At 39.5% G+C, this 24,121-nt stretch overlaps 1 protein-coding gene across 5 annotated transcripts in view; it reads left to right on the top strand.

The window, feature by feature from the left end:
- The first annotated feature begins 9,138 nt into the window (after positions 1-9,138).
- The window catches only part of pclob (piccolo presynaptic cytomatrix protein b), a 121,814-nt gene continuing 106,831 nt past the window's right edge, over positions 9,139-24,121 (top strand). For 3 of the 5 annotated variants that reach the window (XM_057837237.1, XM_057837236.1, XM_057837233.1), the window contains exons 1-3: positions 9,139-9,308; positions 11,983-13,240; positions 20,012-20,677. In XM_057837237.1, coding sequence (XP_057693220.1) covers positions 12,227-13,240; positions 20,012-20,677 — 1,680 coding nt within the window. In that variant the 5' untranslated portion in view covers positions 9,139-9,308; positions 11,983-12,226. The remainder of the gene's footprint in view (positions 9,309-11,982; positions 13,241-20,011; positions 20,678-24,121) is intronic. The other 2 variants (XM_057837238.1, XM_057837234.1) reach the window with 1 other exon arrangement.

Raw genomic sequence — 24,121 nt, 5'->3', positions numbered from 1 at the left:
CGGCCTAATTAAAATGAGAGCGATAAGTAGTGTTCGTAAGCTCTGTTTGTTTGACTGAAAGCCAGACAGTAAAAGAGGTAGACAGACAGACAGAAAGGGAGAAGATGTGTGTGTTTGTGTGTTGGGAGAGAATACAAATGCAGTCGAAAAGTGATGCCGCTTTTGTGACACTGGGTCAGACTGACTACGAGCAGGGACGGGTCCACCAAGGAAGTATGGGGCGGCATAAGCGGAGTTTAACAGGGGGCCGAAAAGTGTCATTGCATGGAATTGACTTTCCTATATATGGCTAAAAACACAGACGAGACTGAAAAAGCAGTTTTCAGTCTTGTCTTTTAAAATATTTGACGCATTTAACGCACATGCCCCGCTCAAACAGATTAAAATGACAGCACAGTGTCATGTCCAATTGTTACTTGTGTTTTTTGGTGTTTTGCCGCCCTCCGCTGGCGCTTGGGTGCGAATGATTTTATGGGTTTCAGCACCATGAGCATTATGTAATTATTGACATCAACTATGGAGAGCTACTAGTTTATTTTTTGATTGAAAATGTTTACAAATTTTATTAAAACGAAAACATTAAGAGGGGTTTAAATTAGGTCTGTCAAAATTATCGCGTTAACACGCGGTAATTAATTTTTTAAATTAATCACGTTAAAATATTTGACGCAATTAACGCACATGTCCCGCTCAGAAAGTATTCTGTCTTTTGCTAAGTTTTACAGTAAGGCTTTTTGTGCTGTCCAACAGCGAACTCTTGTGGTCGCTTTGCGACATGGTTTATTGTTTTCTTGCCAGTTCATTATGGCTGCACGACATCTCGGGCTGATAATGTTGTGCTTATATGATCCTTGGACAAGATTTGTCCATAAGTATGGTTGTTGTAAAGAATGTACATATTATGTTAGTAAGCGAAATGTTATATTTTTTGAATGAGACGCTTTTTGTTTATGTTTAGTGAACCTGTATAGCGTGCTAAGCTAACGTTGTTGCTAATGCAATGCTTGTGTACTTTTTTTTTGTAGTTTTACAACGGTCTAAAGAGGACAATGGTTTGAGGCCATTTTATTAATAAATCAGATGAAAAAGGAAGAAGTCTAATTATTAAGGCGTCGTTCACTAGCTGTCTAGCTTTGGAAAAAGTAGACGCTTCGGAGTGAGGACAGCATAGACAGATTTAAATGCCAGTAGAGTGAAATGCCCACTACAGTCCTTATGTACCGTATGTTGAATGTATATATATCCATCTTGTGTCTTATCTTTCCATTCCAACAATTTATTTTACAGAATATATATATAATTTACAGAAAAATATGGCATATCTTATAGATGGTTTGAATTGCGATTAATTACGATTAATTAATTTTTAAGCTGTAATTAACTCGATTAAAAATGTTAATCATTTGACAGCCCTAGTTTAAATATAAAATTTCTATAACTTGTACTAACATTTATCCTTTAAGAACTGCAAGTCTTTCTATCCATGGATCGCTTTAACAGAATGTTCATAATGTTAATGCCATCTTGTGGATTTATTGTTATAATAAACAAATAGAGTACTTATTTACAGTATGTTGATTGTATATATCCGTCTTGTGTCTTATCTTTCCATTCCAACAATAATTTACTGAAAAATATGGCATATTTTATAGATGGTTTGAATTGCGAATAATTAAGATTAATTAATTTTTAAGATGTGATTAACTCGATTAAAATATTTAATCGTTTGACAGCCCTAATAATATAATAATAACTAGGGTTGTTCCGATCATGTTTTTTTGCTCCCGATCCGATCCCGATTGTTTTAGTTTGAGTATCTGCCGATCCCGATATTTCCCAATCCGATTGCTTTTTTTTGCTCCCGATTCAATTCCAATCATTCATTCATTCATTAATTCATTTTCCATGCCGCTTTGTCCTCACGAGGGTCGCGGAGGTGCTGGCGCCTATCCCAGCTAACTACGGGCAGTAGGCAGGGGACACCCTGAACTGGTTGCCAGCCAATCGCAGGGCACAAGGACACATACAACCATTCACGCACACACTCAAACCTACGGACAATTTAGAGTGTTCAATCAGCCTACCATGCATGTTTTTGGGATGTGGGAGGAAACCGGAGTTCCCGGAGGAAACCCACGCAGGCACGGGGAGAACATGCAAACTCCACACAGGAAGGCCGAAGCCCGGGATTGAACCCTTGATCTCAGAACTGTGAGGCAGACATGCTAACCACTCAGCCACCGTGCCGCCTCAATTCCAATCATTCACGATAATTTTTCCCGATCATATACATTTTGGCAATGCATTAAGGAAAAAATGAATAAAACTCGGACAAATATATACATTCAACATACAGTACATAAGTACTGTATTTGTTTATTATGACAATAAATCCTCAAGATGGCATTTACATTATTAACATTCGTTCTGTGAGAGGGAGCCACGGATAGAAAGACTTGTGACTTTGTATATTGTGACTAAATATTGCCATCTAGTGTATTTGTTGAGCTTTCAGTAAATGATACTGAAGGCCATGCCCAAATGCATGATGGGAAGTGGAACCATGACAAGTGGAACCATGACGTGCGTAGTGCTACCAATTCATATATCTTCTCTGCGATGGGATATAACATAAGGTGTTAAGAAAAAGATCAATTGCTACCTTGCTTCCCCACTCTCCATGATATTTCTAATCGTAGGGAGAGGGATTGTAAGGCTTTAGCCAATTAAAATAAGGCTCCAAAGGCTGCCAAAATTCACTCTACTCATTTTACGCTGCCTTTTAGCTCTCTATATAGGCAAAACGGCGCTATTACAGATGGAGCGCGACAATGCGTCAGTGGGTCGTGCAGCGCATGCATTAATTGCATTAAATATTTTAATGTGATACTTTTTTTTTTTTTAATTAATTACCGCCGTTATTGGGATAAATTTGATAACCCTACCTTAAGCCTAAACTAAAGACTCTGGAAGAGTGAAACATTATGTCTGTCACGTTAAATACAATTAGAAAACAGTTTAATTAAAAAATATATTTATATGTTAAAAAAAGGCTTGGCCGATATTTTTTTGCCGATTCCGATACTTTGAAAATGACGTGATCGGACCCGATCGGGACATCTCTAATAATAACACTATTAATTAAATAGATAATAACCAAATAACCCTCTCTGGGTTCTTCATAGAAAAAGCCAGGAAATAAATAAGTAAAAAAAAAAAAAATTGTTCAGGGGGCCGGACGAAATGTGGAGGCGGGCCATATCCAGCCCGCGGGCCGTAATTTGGGGACCCCTGCCGTAGGGTATGACGGAAAATGTTTGCGGTTTTGAAACCATGACGTTTTCATACCACGGTATACCTTGAAACCGGTAATCGCCACGTGACTAAATTTCAATTTGTAACATCTGTTTGGCCATATTGTGAAAATACTGAAGGTATAATCTAGGACAGGGGTTCCCAACCTATTCCACTAAGGCACACTGTGGGTGCAGGATTTCATTCTTACCAAACAAGATGACAACACTTTTTCCCCAATCTGGTGTTTTACAAGTGCAATCAGTTGATTGCAGTCAGGTGTGGCTTGTTTTAGCAGAAGCCTCATTGGTTCAACTGTCTCTGCTGGATCGGCTGGAACAAAAACCAGGACCCACAGTGTGCCTTGAGGACTGGGTTGAAAACCCCTGATCTAGGAGACAAGTGAAATAAATTTTCTAATGATTGCCCACACTGGCTAGCACGAGGGAGCGTGCCATTCATTTTTCTTGTTGGATTTGATGACGCAGGAGCTCTTGCGAGGGATTTAACTGTGGCTCTCTAGTGCGTGGGAGAAAAATGGATAGGCAGAGTGCAGCTTGTGGTTTACACGCTTTCAGCTTGCTCTGACCTATGTTGTTTTTCAAAAGCCTAGATATAAGAACAACTCAATTGATTTGAGTGAAGATGAGTTGTATACTCTATAGTCCAAAGCAAATGAAAACGATTTCTGACTATTGTTCATCTGCACATCAGACAGGATTGCCATCCGCACTAACTCACTCTCATTGCCTCCCCCGCATTTCATTCACACCAATGTCAATGTAGATGAATTCAGCCATTGTGCAAACATTAACAGGAGGCACTTGCGCATCAAGTACAATAGCAAATATTTAACAAAGCAGCGATTTGAAACACTTAAACACATTGCATAATACTGTATTTTTCGGACTATAAGTCTCACCTGTGTATAAGTGGCACTAGCCGAAAAATGCACAATGAAGAGGAAAAAACATATATAAGTCACACCACAAATTTATTTGATAAAGTCCAACACCAAGAACAGACGTCTACTTGAAGCGCAATTTAAAATAAAAATAGAGAACAACAAGCTGAATAAGTGTACTGTATGGTAATGTTTCATGATGCATAAACAAAGAAACTGAGAAGGTGTTAACAAAGTGCTTCTCAATTATTTTCTGTTACGCCCCCCCCCAGGAAGACGTAAACTCTCTGCCGCCACTGAAAGAATATACTGGCTCATTTGTATATAAAATTCTTATAAGTACACCTCTGCATAACATTGTGTTTTTTTTATATTAAAGAAGAACGTACTGTAATATACAGTGGGGCAAATAAGTATTTAGTCAACCACTAATTGTGCAAGTTCTCCCACTTGAAAATATTAGTGAGGCCTGTAATTGTCAACATGGGTAAACCTCAACCATGAGAGACAGAATGAGGGGAAAAAAAACAGAAAATCACATTGTATGATTTTTAAAGACATCTCAATACTTTGTTATGTACCCTTTGTTGGCAATAATGGAGGACAAACGTTTTCTGTAACTCTTCACAAGCTTTTCACACATTGTTTGCTGGTATTTTGGCCCATTCCTTCATGCAGATCTCCTCTAGAGCAGTGATACTTTGAGGCTGTCGTTGGGCAACACGGACTTTCAACTCCCTCCACAGATTTTCTATGGGGTTGAGATCTGGAGAATGTCTAGGCCACTCCAGGAACTTAAAATGCTTCTTACAAAGCCACTCCTTTGTTGCCCTGGCTGTGTGTTTGGGATCATTGTCATGCTGAAAGACCAAGCCACGTCTCATCTTTAATGCCCTTGCTGATGGAAGGAGATTTTCACTCAAAATCTCTTGATACATGGCCCGATTCATTCTTTCCTTCACACAGATCAGTCGTCCTGGTCCCTTTGCAGAAAAACAGCCCCAAAGCATGATGTTTCCACCCCCATGCTTCACAGTGGGTATGGTGCTATTCAGTATTCTTTTTCCTCCAAACACGAGAAACTGTGTTTCTACCAAAAAGTTCTATTTTGTTTTCATTGACCATATCACATTCTCCCAGTCCTCTTCTGGATCATCCAAATGCTCTCTAGCGAACCGCAGACGGGCCTGGACGTGTACTTTCTTCAGCAGGGGGACACGGCTGGCAGTGCAGGATTTGAGTCCCTGGTGGCTCATTGTGATACTGATAGTGGCCTTTGTGTCAAGTTCAAAAATAGATCCTTAGGTAGACATTTGTAAAATTACCCAAAAATAAGGAGAGAAGACACTCAGTTTTCTTGGCCAAGGAGAGCAAGGAGGGACTAGACAGTTAAATGCTAGATTACGCTGTTTAGTCACCAAAACTGATCTAAAACTAAACTCTTTGCTCTTTCTTTTATTAGGGGCTTGTCCTAACACAGAAGGTGCCGCCCTAAAGGGAGGGGTAAAGCAAGCTGGAGACACCCATGTGATTTTGATTGGCTATGTGTGAGCATGTAGGCGGAACTAACTAAATACATGTGTGTAAGCAAGGGCATTTAGATAAAGTGGTCAGAATGACCCAGACACTTCAGTTATGCAACGCTGCTGCAATGGAAGATGTCCTGGAATGGAAGATGTCCTCGAAAGTCTAGACATAAGATGCTGAAGATGTCCCAGAAGCTCTAGTTACGCAATGTTGCGGCCATGAAGCAAGGCAGTTGTCACCCCGACCCTCTTTAACACTTTATAACACTTTATACTACAACCTATTATAGCAAGCAATAATCATTTACTGGTTATATCAATAAGAAAAAATATGTATTAGGTATATATGAGCACAAGCAAATATTCAATCAACCCTCGATAATTAACTCAACACTTTGTTACTGTGGTCCCAGATCTCTGTAGGTCATTCACTAGGTTCCCCCCGTGTGGTTCTGGGATTTTTGCTCACCGTTCTTGTTATCATTTTGACGCCACGGCGTGAGGAGGGAGTTGAAAGTCTGTGTTGCCCAACGACAGCCCCAAAACATCACTGCTCTAGAGGAGATCTGAATGGAGGAATGGCCAAAATACCAGCAACAGTGTGTGAAAAGCTTGTGAAGAGTTACAGAAAACGTTTGGCCTCCGTTATTGCCAACAAAGGGTACATAACAAAGTATTGAGATGAACTTTTGGTAGTGACCAAATACTTATTTTCCACCATGATTTGCAAATAAATTCTTTAAAAATCAATGTGATTTTCTGTTTTTTTTTTCCACATTCTGTCTCGCATGGTTGAGGTTTACCCATGTTGACAATTACAGGCCTCTCTAATATTTTCAAGTGGGAGAACTTGCACAATTAGTGGTTGACTAAATACTTATTTGCCCCACTATATATCTAGGAATTTTTCCAATAATCCCTTTATTCATTCTTGAGTTATCTTGAACACAAACAAACACCTAAAGAGACATACGAAACCCTGCATTCTGTAGGTTAAACACATGAATAAGATAAAATTTATTATTATCAGCATGTATCTTAAATGCATTCTAAAATGTACTCTAAATGGGATGGTGACTAATTTGGGAATAAAGAGGTCAAATGGTTAAATTGTGACAACACACTACATTAAAGTCTAACATTTCTATTTATACTAGTTAGATTTTGCTATTTTCTCACCAACATCAGGATGACATTGAGTAGGTTGTCTGTGCACATTACATCTTCTAGTGTGTGTCTGCTGGTAGCAAAAACAAAAGGCAGCGTGAAGGCCACTAAAGGGGAGCAGTGACCTTCCAGAGGTGCTGTACGCCTCTGGATATTTACCGTCTGGCCCTCGTGTCCTCATTAAAAACAAAAAACAGCAAGTGAAACTCAGGAAATGCCTGGAAGAAGGTTGAATTTGTGTTGTTGATGGAAGCCAGCACGTCCTAGCCGGTTTATCCCTGGAGAAATGCTTTGCAGGCAAAACTTTGCTCACTTAACTTTATGACAAATCCATCTCAAGTTGACATTTTGGTGATTATTCAAAGAATGGGTTGGCATATACTCAACAATCTTGGATGGGGGACATTTTGATGGATGACGTTAGAGTAAGAGAGAGCAAGAGAGAGAGAATTAACATATGTCTCATGTCCTACTGGATTGTAAGTTAAACAAAATATAAAAAGGCAAATATGTTTTGATTTTATATTTGCCTTTTTATATTTTTAGTATAAAAATGCAAATATGTTTTGATTCTAGATTTGCATTTTTATATTTTTTGTCTTACAATTTATCTTGTATGTGTAAATAACTGGAGTTGCACATCCAATTTAGCTGACAAGGCATTGACATAGAATAGAATAGAATAGAATAGAATAGAATAGAATAGAATAGAATAGAATAGAATAGAATAGAATAGAATAGAATAGAATAGAATAGAATTTAACTGTCTGCAAGTGTGATTTGGTTATTGCCACCACCTGTTATGTGCCACAGGTGAGTAACAGGTGTTGTTAATTACACAAGTTAGAGAAGCTTCACATGATTTTTCAAAGGGTGCCAATACTTTTGTCCGGCCCATTTTTGGAGTTTTGTGTAAAATGATGGTCATTTTTGTTTTCCCATTCTCATTTGCGTTTTTCATTGCAAGCAAAATAAATGATGATATTACTAACAAAAAAAATTGCAATTATTTTCTGGGAGAAATTGAGCATTATCTGACAGAATTGCAGGGGTGCCAATACTTTTGGCAAGCAGTGTATTGATGTTTACCTGTTTTCCTAAAATTACATACAACCTACATATATGAATACTAGGGCTGTCAAACTATTAAATTTTTTAATCGAGTTAATTACAGCTTAAAAATTAATTTATCGTAATTAATCGCAATTAATCGCAATTCAAACCATCTATAAAATATGCCATATTTTTCTGTAAATTATTGTTGGAATGGAAAGATAAGACACAAGATGGATATATACATTCAGCATACGGTACATAAGGACTGTACTGTATTTGTTTACTATAACAATAAATTAACAAGATGGCATTAACATTATTAACATTCTGTTAAAGCGATCAATGGATAGAAAGACTTGTAGTTCTTAAAAGATAAATGTTAGTATAAGTTTTTGATAGAAATTTTATATTAAAACCCCTCTTAATGTTTTCGTTTTAATGAAATTTGTAAAATTTCAATCAAAAAATAAACTAGTAGCCCGCCATTGTTGATGTCCATAATTACTTACACAATGCTCATGGGTGCTGAAGCCTATAAAATCAGTCGCACCCAAGCGCCAGCAGAGGGCGGCAAAACTCCATAAAACACAATTAACAAATGAGCGTTTCACTGTACCGTCATTTAAATCTGTCTGAGCGGGACATCTGCGTTAATTGCGTCAAATATTTTAACGTGATTAATTTAAAAAAGTAATTAACGCCCGTTAACGCGATAATTTTGACAGCCCTAATGAATACCAGAAAAAAAAAGAAAAAAATTAATTAACAGATAAATGAGTAAAAAAAAAGATCCAAAAATTAAATAAAATAAACACCTTTTGACTACTTGTCAAATAAGAAATAATTCTGAGCTGCTATTACTACTCCTAAAAATAATAATTATTAAGCATATTATAAGTCGACAATGTTTAAGATGATGTGTATTAATGTTATATTTATCACTATTATTTTTGTGTAAGATAATTACAATACAATACAGTACAACCCAACACAAATCAATGCAATACTGTCCAAAACAATACAATATTCATAGGTGCGCGATGACAGTGATGTACGCGTCTCATCAATTTTCAATCACTGCAGTTCAACAGGTTTTTAGTGTCGTCACGTGAGTCACGTGGACCCCAAACCCCTGCGCGTCCCCTTTAATTTCCTTGGCCGTGCATCGCGATCACCTGTCAGATCTGACGCGTGCGCACTGCAGCGGGAGGCATTTTTTTTCAATCTTTCTGGAGGATGTTGCCGATCCTCGCTCCCTCCGACCACCGCCGATGCCCGTGTGCCCTCCGTCTCTCTCCAGCCACGCACTCGGCGAGCGCATCGGGGAGCGGGATGGCCGCACGGACCGGATCTCACTGAAGGTACTCGCCCCTGTTTTTCACCGGATCATGGAGCGACTTGCCATTTGACATTGTGGCCGCGCGGGGTGAATGATGCTGTGGGGTGGGAGGAGATGCGCGTGACGAGCGGGGATATTTTTCCTCCCTTTCCTCAACGTTACACAGGATGACAGGGCTTCCCTCCTCCTTCGGTCGTTTGAATCTAGCGTATTTCGTGCTATTTCCAACTAAATCAGCGTGAAGTGCATCTTCCGGTCAAGGGCACGCGCGCAGAAATGTGGAGGATGACTTCTTCATCCGTCACGCTGTACAATCACCCACCAAGGTTTATAACATGTTGTCGTGGATCCTCGGTGATGTGATTTTGATGATGTTGTGGATTGGCTGCAACCTGTCATGTGTTAGGGGGGCGGGTGGACTGGACCAGTGCTGCAATGCAATGCGATGTTCTCATCAGGAATGGAAAGAGATGACAATTTGCATCAGCCCTAAAGGAAATCTGCTACTCTAATGGTCATTTCAAATGCCTGCTTTGGTCTGTCAGCTTCACGGTTCACCCGAGCGGTTCTGAACCACTCCACGCGCAAGCCACTGTGCCACTCGTGGATCTTCGATGGCTTGGAGTGATGTCCAAATGCTCAAATCAGACATTACTGGAGTGTCCGCGTGTGTGTGTGCAGAATTAATCACATGTTATGTAACAGCATGAGTGGACGCTGAGTAATAATCGGCATGTAACAAGGGGGAAGGCTCTGCTTCAGGATTATTGGGTGGCATCATTGGATTTTGTAAAATGAAATGAGAGTGTTAATTAATTCAAAAAGACTTTCAATCTGGCGTATACGTACATGAATGATTGCAATTTTCAGAGGTGGACACGCTTAACGAGAAATATCAACATCTACAGTCTGATCTGAAACTTGATCTGAATTTTTTCAAAATCCCACAGATGAAAAAAAAGTGTGCTTTAACTAAAACCACCCAAACATTTATAGGTTTTCCTCTTTTAATAAGGATAGCATGCAAACAATGGCAAAATTGGGAAAAATAAGTGAACCCTCTGCAGGTTTTCCTCTTTTAATAAGGATAGCATGCAAACAATGACAAAATTGGGAAAAATACGTAAGTGAACCCTCTGCCTAATGAGACTTAAAGAGCAATTGAAACCAATTCTACCAGAAATTTAAGTTGGATATTTATCAGTTTCAGGGTTTAGGAGTGGCTAAGCTAGCAGAGGTCAATGGGCCCGTCCTAGCATGCCAGAGTCAAATAAATTCAAATTCAGATTAAAACAACATTAGGTAACTTTTCAACCTTTATAAAATATTTTCATAACGTTTGTGATAATATGTCAACTGGCAACTAGTTGAATAACGCCTCTTTTCTGCAAAGATGGCAGAGCAACAAAAGAGACAAAAAAGATTTGTCCGAGGAGGAAAAAAAACGGGGCTAAAGGATATACAGAATAAAATTTGGCCCGGCTTTCACTCGCTTTCACTCGTCAGCGCTGACCAGTCCGGGTGGGCTTAGCCACACGGTTGCTAACCGACATATGCTACTGTTTAGATACAACTGGATTCATTACCTTATAACTATTTATCCTTCACACAGCCGCTGGAAACAAATGTTGTTTAATCCATCTGCAGGCGAACGTGAGTTTGATTTTTGATTGATTGATGATTTTACAACACTGTGCGCTGGTCCTCATGAAACACAGTCTTCCTTAAAGCAAAACACTACCGCTTTTGTCCACCGGTGTCGGTAAAATCGACAAATTCCAAGTGTTGCTTTAAAACAGTGGTCTTCAACCTGTTCCTCAAAGGCCCACTATGGGCCATGGTTTTTGTTCCTGCCGATCCAGCACAGATAGTTGAACCAATGAGGTTTCTACTAAAACACGCAGCGAAGGACTGCAATCAACTGATTGCACTTGTAAAACACCAAATTGGTGAAAAAGTGTAGTCATCTTGTTTGGTTGGAATGAAATCCTGCACCCACAGGGGCCTTTGTGGAAAAGGTTGGAGACCCCTGTTTTAAACTACAGGGGTTGGACAAAATAATGGAACCACCAAACGCGTTGGCATCATAATTATTGGACATAATAGTTAAAGAATGGTATGAGGAACATACTAATGAAGTTGAGCATCTCGTATGGCTGGCGCAATCCCCAGACCTCAACATTATTGAGCATTTATGTTAAGTTTTAGAGATTCAGTTAAGACATCGATTTCCACTGCCATCGTCTCTGAAAGACTTAGAGGGTATTCTAACTGAAGAATGGCTTAAAAATCCTTTGGAAACAATTCACAAGTTGTATGAATCAATACCTCGGAGATTAGAGGCTGTAATTGCTGCATAAAGGTGGACACACACCGTATTAAATTAGTTTTTGTTGATGTCCATAAAAGGTGTTCCCATTAGTTTGCCCAACGACCTGTAGTTTTACTTTAGTTTTTAATAGCCAGATTGGATGTCTATCATCGTCAATGGCACTGAAATAGTTCACGTATAAAAGGAAAAATAATTTCCAGATGCTTGTTATTGATTCTTGAGCATTCATGTTTCCGTTCCTTCGACATGCAGGGAAACGCTCCGATACAGGGAATGAATGGATGTTAATTTGCTTCACTTCTATTATCCTTCCATCTTATCTTGTTCCCTGTCAACCCTCCGTCTCTCCCTTCCCTCTCTTCAGGAAGTCTCATGTAGATGCCGAGCCAGAGGAGAGTCCAGGGAGCAGCAGCAGTAGCAGCAGCAGCAGCAGCAGCGGGGCAGTCGATGCGCTCTCCTCAGCACCCACTCAAGCTCCTCCCCAGGCCTCGGCTGGAGCCCCAGGCGAGGGTACAGACAGCGGTTCCTGCTCTGACTCAGACACGTCCTTAGACTCCAGCTCCTTCACAGAGGGCGAAGACGAAGACGAGCAAGAGGAAGATCCCAATATGTTTTCCTCCAAATTCCTCAGTGGGACCAATCCACTTAGCGCCGTATCCTCAGCTGTCAACAAATTTGGCCTATTTGGTGATGATGGGGATGGTGATAAAACACCGAAAGGTGGACAGCAGCAGCCAGGGGCGGACCCCGGCAAAGGCCAACCACAACAGAAGGAACCTTTGAAATCTAACCAGAGTGCTCCTGTGCAGAGGAGCCAGCCCTCTGCAAAACAGGGACCCCCACAGCCACATGGCAACGGCCAGGCAGGACCTCCAAAACAGTCCGACGGTCAACTGAAAGCCTCGCAGCAACAAGGTACACCCAAACCTGGACCTCAAAGCAACAGAGCGGGAGCTGGATTACAAGAGACAAAAATTGGACAGCAGCAGGGGTCTCCTAAACCTTCCCTGCAACAACCAGGACTACAGAAACCATCTCCACAACAACAGGGATCTCCTAAACCATTACAACAACAATCGGGGCAACAGAAACCATCCATGCAACAACCAGGACCAATTAAACCATCCCCACAACAACAGGGATCTCCTAAACCACTACAGCAACAATCGGGGCAACAAAAAACATCCCAGCAGCAATCGGGGCCCCCTAAGCTATCAACCCAACAACAGGGCTCCCCTAAACCATCTCAGCAACAATCAGGGCCACCTAAACTGTCTACCCAACAACCGGGGTCGCAGAAACCATCTCAGCAACAATCAGGACCGCTTAAACCATCGCCCCAACAACAGGTATCGCAGAAACCGTCCCCACAGCAACAACTGAGTTCCCCAAAAGCTTCACCACAACAGGCCTCCTCAAAAGTGGGAGCATTGCAGCAGACCCAACAACAAGGCTCAAAAGGACCCTCCACGGGGGACGTTAAGAAAGCGTCTCCAGTTTGTCCTGTGTGCAACACGACCAAACTCAATATGCACACCAAGGAAGCACCGAACCATAAAACCTGCACGCAGTGTAAAACTGAAGTCTGCAGCTTGTGTGGCTTCAGCCCGCCTGACGCTGATGTAAGTATTTTGGAGCTTGTCGAGATATTTTTTCATTTATTCGCATATAATCACACACATTTCTTTATTTCACTAGGTTAAATTATTTTCTTTTTGCTTGACTTATTCACTGGTTGGCTGTGATCTGTGACGGTTATTTTGATGGGACAGGATTGGTAGCTTCTTAGCAGTGTTGTTCATTTGATATGAAGGAACACAAAAATTGAATAAAATAATAATGATAATTAGAGATATCCTGATTGCATATTTTTGCACCCGAGTCACCAGATTGAGAATCTGCCGATACCCGATTCCCAATTTAATACCGAAAAAAAAGTCTGAATAGGAATTGCTTTAATGGTCCTTCTCAAAAAAATTAGCAAATTGTGATGAAGTTCATTATTTTCTGTAATGTACTGAAAAACATTAGACTTTCATATATTGTAGATTCATTACACACAACTGAAGTAATTTGAGCCTTTTATTGTTTTAATATTGATGATTTTGGCAAAAAAGTCAAGAAAAAACAAAAATCCCTAACTCAAAAAATTTGCATATTTTATCCGACCAATATAAAAAAGTGTTTTTTAATACAAAAAAAGTCAAGCTTCAATTAATTATATCAGCTATGCACTCAATACTTGGTCGGGAATCGTTTTGCAGAAATGACTGCTTCAATTCAGCGTGGGATGGAGGCAATCAGCCTGTGGCACTGCTGAGGTGCTATGGAGGCCCAGGATGCTTCGATAGCGGCCTCATGCTAATCCACAGTGTTGGGTCTGGTTTCTCTCAACTTCCTCTTCACAATATCCCACAGATTCTCTATGGGGTTCAGGTCAGGAGAGTTGGCAGGCCAATCGAGCACAGTAATGCCATGGTCAGTAAACCATTTACCAGTGGTTTTGGCACTGTGAGCATGTGCCAGGTCGTGCTGAAAAATGAAATCTTCATCTCCATGAAACTTTTCAGCAGATGTAAGCATGAAGTGCTCCAAAATCTCCTGATAGCGAGCTGCATTGACCCTGCCCTTGATAAAACACAGTAGACCAACACCAGCAGCTGACATGGCACCCCAGACCGTCACTGACTGTGGAAGTGACGTGCGGTGAGGTTCATGGTTGGTGAGGCACTGACTCCTTTAGTGTCAGATTTCCAAATATATAAACCAAAAAGGGTAGCTTATTCAATTGGCTACTGGTTATTTCATATATGAGATATATCTCATCAGCATTCTTCACAAAACACGCACACACGGTACATATTATCGATACGTAAAAGTAAGAAAATAACATGCATTTGCTCTACACCCTCAATGTGTTGGCCGTCGCAATTCTATAATTAATGCAACATAAATGAGAGTAAAGAGTGGTGTACAAAACCACAGAATTCAATTCTGACCTTTAGTGAAATATTCAGTTGTTTTTAAAACTTTTAATTCTGATACTTTAATCAATTTATTACAGATTGCTAAACAAAAAGTGTGAAAAGAAAAACAAAGAATATTTTATTTAAGGCCAAAATTTAGGTTTTAAATATTCTATTGTATTTTTCTTAGTCTAAGTTCTTTTTTTTTTTTTTTTTTTTTTTTAATAAGATTGAAATGAAGACTGTTTGTGGTCTTGCGCCTGTCCTTCACCACAAAAACCGCCGTTACTTTGGAAGGGCATAGCTTTGGTCTCAACATTCGTAGGGACGATATAACAGCATAACCTGCATGTAGGTACACTTTTTGCTGGGGACGGGACATTAATAAGACAAAGAGATTGGATGAAGGGGGCAAAGGGCCACATTTCTTATGTATATGAACCTAATTAATTAATAGGCAAAATGATCAATGCAAAATAAATCCTTATCTACTGATAACTTTTACGTGCATTGATTCAGATGATACACTGTTCGATTCAAACCTTTGTTTTCAAAAAATACTAAAGAAACATTTTGAAAACTTCCTGAATAAATGTCTGGTTTTTATTAGCAAACATAAACATAATGAGAATAATTCACTTAATAATGGTAGGGTCAATTCTATCCTTACAACATATGGAACTAGTGAAAGATCTAAATTCTCTATATAACTGAACATTATATCATGCAAAAAAGGTAAGGTTGCTTAAAGTTGGTGGGGACAATTTTAGCATCCTGAAAAGTTGGTAGTGTTATGTCCCTACCGTCCCTATGCAAACCTACGCCCTTTTTGTAAAAGTCCTCCTTATTTTTCTTTACTTTAAAAAATCTCTCCGCCTCAATGGAGAGGATTGCTTCAATTACATCGTTCTGTGTTCTATTTGACAAGCCAGAAAACACAGTGGATGTGTCCAAATGTCTAGCTAACCTTTCATCTTTCTCAGCAAAACCATGTAATCGTTGTACATATATGACACGTTTAGAAGAGCTTACACGCTCATCGTTACCTCGAAATGTTAACTCCTGTTTAGCTAGGATGCAGGATGCATTAATGAGGTCTTTCAAACTCTTTCGGTTTTCCTTTACCTTAGCATGTGGATGCTACCGTTGAGCTTCTGCTGTTCGTCAAAACCAAATCGATCCTTGAGCTTCCAAAAGTTTTTCAAGCAATCAAGCTTTGAATGTGAGTGGTCGAGAGCTCATGTTTGCTGAGGCTTCGTGGTAGTTTTTTAATGTCACAATATCTCGTGTTAGTCCAGACATTGGCACAAGTTGAGAAGAAAAGGCAGGGAAAGCAGCAAAGACGATTTTTCGAAGGACAGCCACATAGCCAGTCCTTACGGGTGTACCAGTCCGTTTGAAAAGCGCGAGTTATCTTCTGTCCCGTAGTTTGAAGCAAACCTTTTAGCTCCGGTGTTGTGTTAATCGCGTCCACTTTTAACGGAAAGTCCAGTTTCACGTACGCCCTCTTTCAGTGCGGCAGAGTACTATCTGCCGCAACCTGTGCCTTTTCACTGCGGTTTTATTTCCCATCAGCAAAACTAAATATGTCGCTAACAAACATTAAACTTTAAGGGTTAAAGACATTAGCCAGACTGTGGAAAATCAGGTCAAATAAACGCATCTGGAAACATTATAATGGCGACATGCAGATGTACGGCAACCAGCACGCTCCAATTCCATGTATCAACCCAGTTTGTTATGGATTGCGCATTCAGAGGTGAGGCTTTACTCGTTGCTGCCACACCTCTCGTTTCATTTCTTTATTTGAACAGGAAATAGGCAAATTCAGCGATTTTGACTATAAAAAATGTTTGAAATGAGTCATACATAAAGAGCAATGGACAAATATTAATATAAATTTGATGCTATAATTATTTTTTTGTCATGATGGCAGGTGAGGCACCTGCCTCCCCTGACCGCACGTCACTGGACTGTGGGTACTTGACTCTGGACTTCAGGCATTTTGGCATTTCCTTCTCTCCAGGCTTCCGCCAAACTCTGGCACCTTGATTTCCGAATGACATGCAAAATTTGCTTTCATCTGAAAAAAGTACTTTGGAGCACTTAGCAACAGTCAAGTACTGCTTCTTTGTAGCCCAGGTCAGGTGCTCCTGCTGCTGTTTCAGGTTCAAAAGTGGCTTGACCTGGGGAATGCGGCACCTGTAGCCCATTTCCAGCACACGCCTGTGTACAGTGGCTCTAAATGTTTCTACTCCAGACTTAGTCCCCTGTTTCTGCAGGTCCCCCAAGGTCTGGAATCGGCCCTTCTCCTAAATCTTTCTCAGGGTGTGGTCACCTCTTCTGGTTGTGCAGCGTTTCCTCCCACACTTTTTCCTTCCCACAGAGGTGCCTTGATACAGCACTCTGGGAACAGCGTATTCGCTCAGAAATTTCTTTCTGTGTCATAGCCTCTTGCTTGTGGCTGTCAACGATGGCCTTCTGGACAAAAGTCAGGACGGCAGTCTTGCCCATGATTGCGATTTTGAGTAATGAACTAAGGGTGGGAGTTTTTAAAAGCCTCAGGAATCTTTCGCAGGGGTTTTGAGTGAATTTGTTGATTCAGTAGCTTCTTTAGAGTACCTTTTCATGATATAGGGATTTTTGTTTTTTCTTGACTTTTTTTCCCAAAATCATCAATATTAAAACAATAAAAGGCTTGAACTACTTCAGTTGTGTGTAATGAATCTAAAATATATGAAAGTCTAATGCTTATCAGTACATTACAGAAAATATTGAACTTTATCACAATATTCTTATTTTATGAGAATGACCTGTATACTTGAAACTTAAAGCTATAGCTTTAAGCACATCCAAAACACTGGTAAGAGGGGGGGTGCAGGTTTGCCAGCACATGTCTCAAGAGCGACATGACCCAAACACTGTTACGATGCAGGCTTACGTACTACACGTACAATAAGAAAATGTCACGCATTGTGAACTTATGATAGAAAGTCAGACAAACAACGTCAGACAAACTCTGGCATTCGTCGTCGTTATGTTTTAGTTTCTCGAAACACGAAAAAATTGTCCGTCAACGAAATATTTTTGTCATCTTGTGATTTTGTTTCTTAGCTTCCCTCCTGCAGCAATGCCGCCGTAGCTGATAATTTGTTGTTTTCTTAGTGAATTTATACTGGGGTAAATCCCATGGTGGGCACACGGGGTTAAATTGTGGGCTGACAGAAGCCTGCCTATTGGCATATGCATAAAAAAATGGATATGATTGTCGGATCAAATCTTCTTGAAGGCATAATCACGCAGTCCAGCCTGCGTTTAAAATAGGGTTGTCAAAATTATCGCGTTAACGGGCGGTAATTATTTTTTTAAATTAATCAAGTTAAAATATTTGACGCGTAAACGCACATGCCCCGCTCAAACAGATTCACATGACAGCACAGTGTAATGTCCACTTGTTACTTGTGTTTTGTCGCCCTCTGTTGGCGCTTGGGTGCGACTGATTTTATGGGTTTCAGCACCATGAGCAGTGTGTAATTATTGACATCAACAATGGCGAGCTACTAGTTTATTTTTTTGATTGAAAATTTTACAAATTTTATTAAAACGAAAACATTAAGAGAGGTTTTATTGTAAAATTTCTATAATTTGTACTAACATTTATCTTTTAAGAACTACAAGTCTTTCTATCCATGGATTGCTTTAACAGAATGTTAATAATGTTAATGCCTCTTTTTCTTTAAAAAAGAGTATTAAAATTAGTGTTGCACTGATACATTTTTTTGCCTTCTGACACCGATGACAATGTTTAGTATTGGTCAATGTCGATACTGAACCAATACCACATTTTTTGATAAAATACGCAAAATGCTTTGGTCCGAAACTCCAGAATTACTTCATATTTTTTGTAGGGCTGTGAAAATTATCACGTTAACGGGCGGTAATTAATTTTTTTAATTAATCACGTTAAAATATTTGACGCAATTGCTCATTAATCTAAAAATTCAATTTCCCTTGGTTTTCCGATTTTTAATTTTTTTTTTTACTTTTTTAATGATACGATAAGCGCAATATACAGAGAAATTTAAAACCGAATATTAAAATTAGTGTTACACTGATACATTTTTTTGCCTTCCGATACCGATGACAATGTTTAGTATCGGTCAATGCCGATACTGAACCGATACCACATTTTTTGATGAAATACGCAAAATGCTTTGGTCCGAAACTCCAAAATTACGTAAAATTTTTTGTAGGGCTGTCAAAATTATCGCATTAACGGGCGGTAATTAATTTTTTTAATTGATCACGTTAAAATATATGACGCAATTGCTCATTAATCTAAAAATTCAATTTCCCTTGGTTTTCCGATTTTTAATTTTTTTTTTACTTTTTTAATGATACGATAAGCACAATATACAGAGAAATTTAAAAAAGAGTATTAAAATTAGTGTTGCACTGATACATTTTTTTGCCCTCCGACACCGATGACAATGTTTAGTATTGGTCAATGTCGATACTGAACCGATACCACATTTTTTGATAAAATACGCAAAGTGCTTTGGTCCGAAACTCCAAAATTACGTAATGTTTTTTGTAGGGCTGTCAAAATTATCGCGTTAACGGGAGGTAATAAATTTTTTAAATTAATCACGTTAAAATATTTGACGCAATTAACGCACATGCCCTGCTCAAACAGACTAAAATGACAGTACAGTGTAATTCCGCTTGATACTTGTTTTTTGGTGTTTGGCGCCCTATGCTGGCGTTTGGGTCCAACTGATTTTATGGGTTAGTACCATGAGTTAGCATGGTGTAATTATTGACATCAACAATGGCGAGCTACTTGTTTATTTTTTGATTGAAAATTTTACAAATTTTAATAAAATGAAAACATTAAGAGGGGTTTTAATATAAAATTTCTATAACTTGTACTAACATTTATCTTTTAAGAACTACAAGTCTTTCTATCCATGGATCGCTTCAAGAGAATGTTAATAATGTTAATGCCATCGTTTTGATTTATTGTTATAATAAACAAATACAGTACTTATGTACCGTATGTTGACTGTATGTATCCGTCTTGTGTCTTATCTTTCCATTCCAACAATAATTTAGAGAAAAATATGGCATATTTTATAGATGGTTTGAATTGCGATTAATTACGATTAATTTTTAAGCTGTAATCAACTCGATTAAAAATTTTAATCGTTTGACAGCCCTAGTTTAAATTGTTCATTTCTTCATAAATGTGTTTAGCTTAGGCGTTTATTGTTTTCGTTGTTGTTCTGTTGTTGTTGTCTTTTGTCCATTTGAGAGAATTAAAACACCAATAACAAGATTAGCCACAACAATTTTCTCTATATGCTCTCATCCATGTAAGGCAATTGGAGAACATTTTACTAATTTGTTCATTTTCACGATCTCCAGGCATCTGAGTGGCTTTGTCTGACCTGCCAGATCAAGAGAGCTGAAGCACCACCGATGAAAAAGCCAACGCCGTCCCCCTCCAAAATGCCATCCCCTGCCTCTTCAGGTTCACCCAGTAGGACACAAACTACATCAGCAGCCAAAAGTGAAGCACCAAAAGGCCAAGCAAGTCCTAAACACGTCAATGTAGACTCCCGGAAACAACAACTGGAGAAAAACAGTCCGGCAGCAGCCAGTCAACCGGAATCTGGAGGCCTGTTCGGGTTCGGTGCTTCTAAAACGGCAAAACCTGAGGAATCAGTGACTGGGAAAATGTTCGGATTCGGTTCATCCATTTTCAGCTCGGCATCCACCCTGATAACCTCGGCGGTTCAGGATGAGCCCAAAACTACCCCGCCGATTTCCCCTCAAGTGCAGAGCAAAAATGCCATTCAGGAGAAGAAACTACAACCGGAGCAGTCCAGGGTTCCTCCTGGTGGACGTACTCCATCGAGTCCTTCGAAATCACCCGCTAATGTTCCCAAAAAAGGCCAATCGTCTTGTCCTCTTTGTAAGATGGTGCTCAACGTGGGCTCCAAGGACCCTCCCAATTACAGCAGCTGCACTGAATGCAAGAGCATTGTCTGCAATCAATGTGGATTTAACCCGATGCCAAATGTTAAAGAGGTAAAGCAGACACATCAATGTTGTAGATAGCTAAAAGGTGGAAAAAGTATGGCCAAATAAGGCTTTTTTGTACAGCTAATCTTTTGATCAGCACCGTCATTTTTGGACGATGAACCGCATTTTTTTTCACTGATGGCTTATAGTCCAGTGCGTCATATTTGTGGATATTGACAGTCAAATGGGCTGCCTGTCTTTTAGTGTAAATACAGCTACATCTTATAATCCAGTGAGATAGACACGAACAAAAGCAGTTTTCTTGTTTTTTTTTTTAAAATAGTGTGCGGCTTCTTTTGAGGATGATCAATGTCCAATCCATTTGAACTGGGAGGTCTGGCAATGAAGAGTGAACAGGAAGTGACCGTTTATAGTGGTATCAAAAAGTATCTGAACCTTATGGAATTTCTCACATTTCTGCATAAAATCACCATGAAATGTGATCTGATCTTTGTCAAAATCACACAAATGTAAAAACAGTGTTGGCTTTAACTAAAACCACCCAAACATGTATAGGTTTTCATATTCAATGTCGATAGCATGCAAACAATGACAGAATGGGGAAAAATAAGTAAGTGAACCCGTTGCCTAACGAGATTTAAAGAGCAATTGAAACCAATCTTTGCCAAACAATTTAAGTCAGATGTGTTCCCAATCATTGATTAGTGGTTTAAAGCTGCCCTGCCCACTATAAAACACACACCTGGTAAGAATTGTCTTGATGAGAAGCATTGTCTGAGGTGCATCATGGCTCGGTCAAAAGAGCTTTCTTAAGACCTGCGATAAAGGATTGTTGATTTGTATAAAGCTGGGAAAGGATACAAAACCATCTCTAAAAGTCTGGATGTTCATCAATCAAACCAAAACCAGTCAAGAAAACCAACCAAGAAAACAAATGTCATTCCATGTGTGTAACATTTTTAAAAAGTACTGCTTATTGAGCCTTGAGAATTTTAAAATTTTTAAAACTGCCTGTCTAATGTACAAGGTGTTACATGGATTTGCCCCACCTCCCATGTCGGAGTTTCTTAAAAAAAAAAAGGGCTCACAGAGGTCTCGGGACCAGGGCCTCCTCTAGAGGGGACTGTGAGGTTCCAATCAGAAAAACAGCCTTCGGTCACAATTCTCTCTCTGTAAAGGCCAGTAAAATCTGGAACAGTTTACCACTCGCCATCAGGCAACGTCCCACAATACGAACTTTCAAAACTCAGCTCAAGCAGTGGTTGAAAACAAATCAGTCTTGCACTCACTGACTTTTAAGTTCTTAGTAACATATTGTATTGTGTTGTTTTATTGTAATCTTTTGTTATTTCTTTTCTTTTTGTATCTTTGTGTCACCTGTTTAGGGACTACAGATGTAAATTAGCATATTCTTGCTACAATCTGGCATATTTACATCTTTTTAGATGTTCATCAATGTGCACTGTCCCTATTAAATAAATAAATAAATTTTTTAAAAAACGATAGTCAGCGAAGTTGTCCACAAATGATGAGAGTTTGGCACTGTTGCTTCGCTCCCAAGGAGTGGCCGTCCACCTAAGATGACGCCAAGAGTTCAGTGCAGAATACTCACAGAGGTAAAAAAAGAACACTTGAGTGTTTGCTAAACACTGACAAAAATCACTGGCACAGTCCAATATCTCTGCAAACATCAACTATATGTCAAACTATGGCCAAGAATGGTGTTCATGGGAGGACTCCACGGAGAAAGCCAAAAAAATAATAATAACTAGGCCTGCAAGCAGGACTGAACGGGCCCTCGCAATCTAGCGTAACTCGGACGTCACGCAACTCGGACAGTGTGCAGGTCAGGGTGGTGGCAGATCGCCCTCTCTAATCATCTCATTAGAACCTAACATGCTCGAAAGTCGCCTCTTTACATTCACACACCTAAGAGATAAAAATCCCTATTGGAGAGAGTACTACAAAAAAGCATCGAATAAAGGGTCATCACGGCAACAGACATGTGGACATGGGCCGTAAAATAAGTATTTCAAAAGGTCTTGAAACTACAATGACCAACCTGAAAAGAACTGGACATATATTAGAAAAATGAGTGACTTTCTATTGCCACTAGTTGGCGCTGTAGGGTTGATGCAAATGACCCCTATAGGACCCTTCAGAGTATGACTCAAAAAGCACGAGATGTTTGGCACAAATATGTTGTAGAAGTTATGACTGTTCAAAACTTGTGGTGAGACAAAATGACTTCAGTCATTTTCACTTCTCCTGTTGGACTCTTCTGCTTCAACCAAACCTAAGTATTTTTCATCAGGCACCTGAACACATGTCTTGTGGCTCCCCTGATGCAGGTTTCAGGTGAATATATTTTTTTCCTTGGAGGAGGAGCCTGTTTAGTAAAAAAAAAAAAGGCATTTCCTGTTCCCACTAGGGGGCGCTACGCCTAATGGGTAATGTTTCAATGCACTCGTGTTAAGGGTGGGATCCCGCACATACATGCCAGATATGAAAAAGATTGAACGTTGTGTCAAGGAGCTATTAGTCTTTTATTGAATTTGTCATTTTGCCAAAAAAAAATGGCCGACTTTGGCACCACGCCCAGGTCAGACCCATGAATGAAAACGCACCATTTTGAAAATTTTAGCTCTCCTATGTCTCCTGAATAGTCTGACCAAAGATGATCCAACTAACTCCCTCTGTGACAAGGTCTCAAATGTGCACCCTGTTAATTGATAAAAATTTCACATTCGATCCAAAATACCCGATTTCCTGTTGGGTTTGGAATATGGGTTCAAGTGACTTTTTGGAGCAGTTTTGCACAAGGTATCGACTCCCCAAATTTCATTGCTCTACGTTAAAAAAACCTCATAGGAAACGCCTTTTTGAAAAATTCAAGGTGGCGCCACTGAGCTATTTTGTTACATTTTTTTGTAACGTTGCAAGATTATCCAAATCCATGCAAAGCCGCATGTATGTGCAAAATTTGGTGAGTTTTCGTGCATGTTCAGGCCTCCAAATGTAAACTATACTACAAATGGATAAAAATTTCACATTCGATCCAAAATACCCAATTTTCTGTTTGATTTGGAAAATGGGTGCAAGAGACTTTTTGGAAGTTTTGCATAAGGTATGGACTCCCCAAATTTTATTGTTCTACGTTGAAAAAACCCAATAGGAAAGGCCTGTTTTAAAACCTCTTTCTGTCGCCACTAGTTGGCACTGTAGAGTTGATGCAAATGACCCTTACAAGACCCTTCAGGGTATGACTCTCGACAAGCACGGGAAGTTTGGCACAGAAATGTATAATAAAAAAAAAAACAAACAAAAAAACGTTTTTTGCTCATTTAATGTTCACAAAAAGGCCCAGCCACAGTGGTCTTGGCAAAATATATTGTGGACTGATGAAACCAAAGTTGAATTGTTTGGGAGTAACACACAATGTCATGTGTGGAGGAAAAATGGAACAGCTTGCCAACATCGACACCATTT

The sequence above is a fragment of the Corythoichthys intestinalis genome, chromosome 5, assembly GCF_030265065.1.
Source record: "Corythoichthys intestinalis isolate RoL2023-P3 chromosome 5, ASM3026506v1, whole genome shotgun sequence".
NCBI classification, from domain to species: Eukaryota; Metazoa; Chordata; class Actinopteri; order Syngnathiformes; family Syngnathidae; genus Corythoichthys; species Corythoichthys intestinalis.
This window is presented reverse-complemented; position numbering and strand designations above follow the sequence as displayed.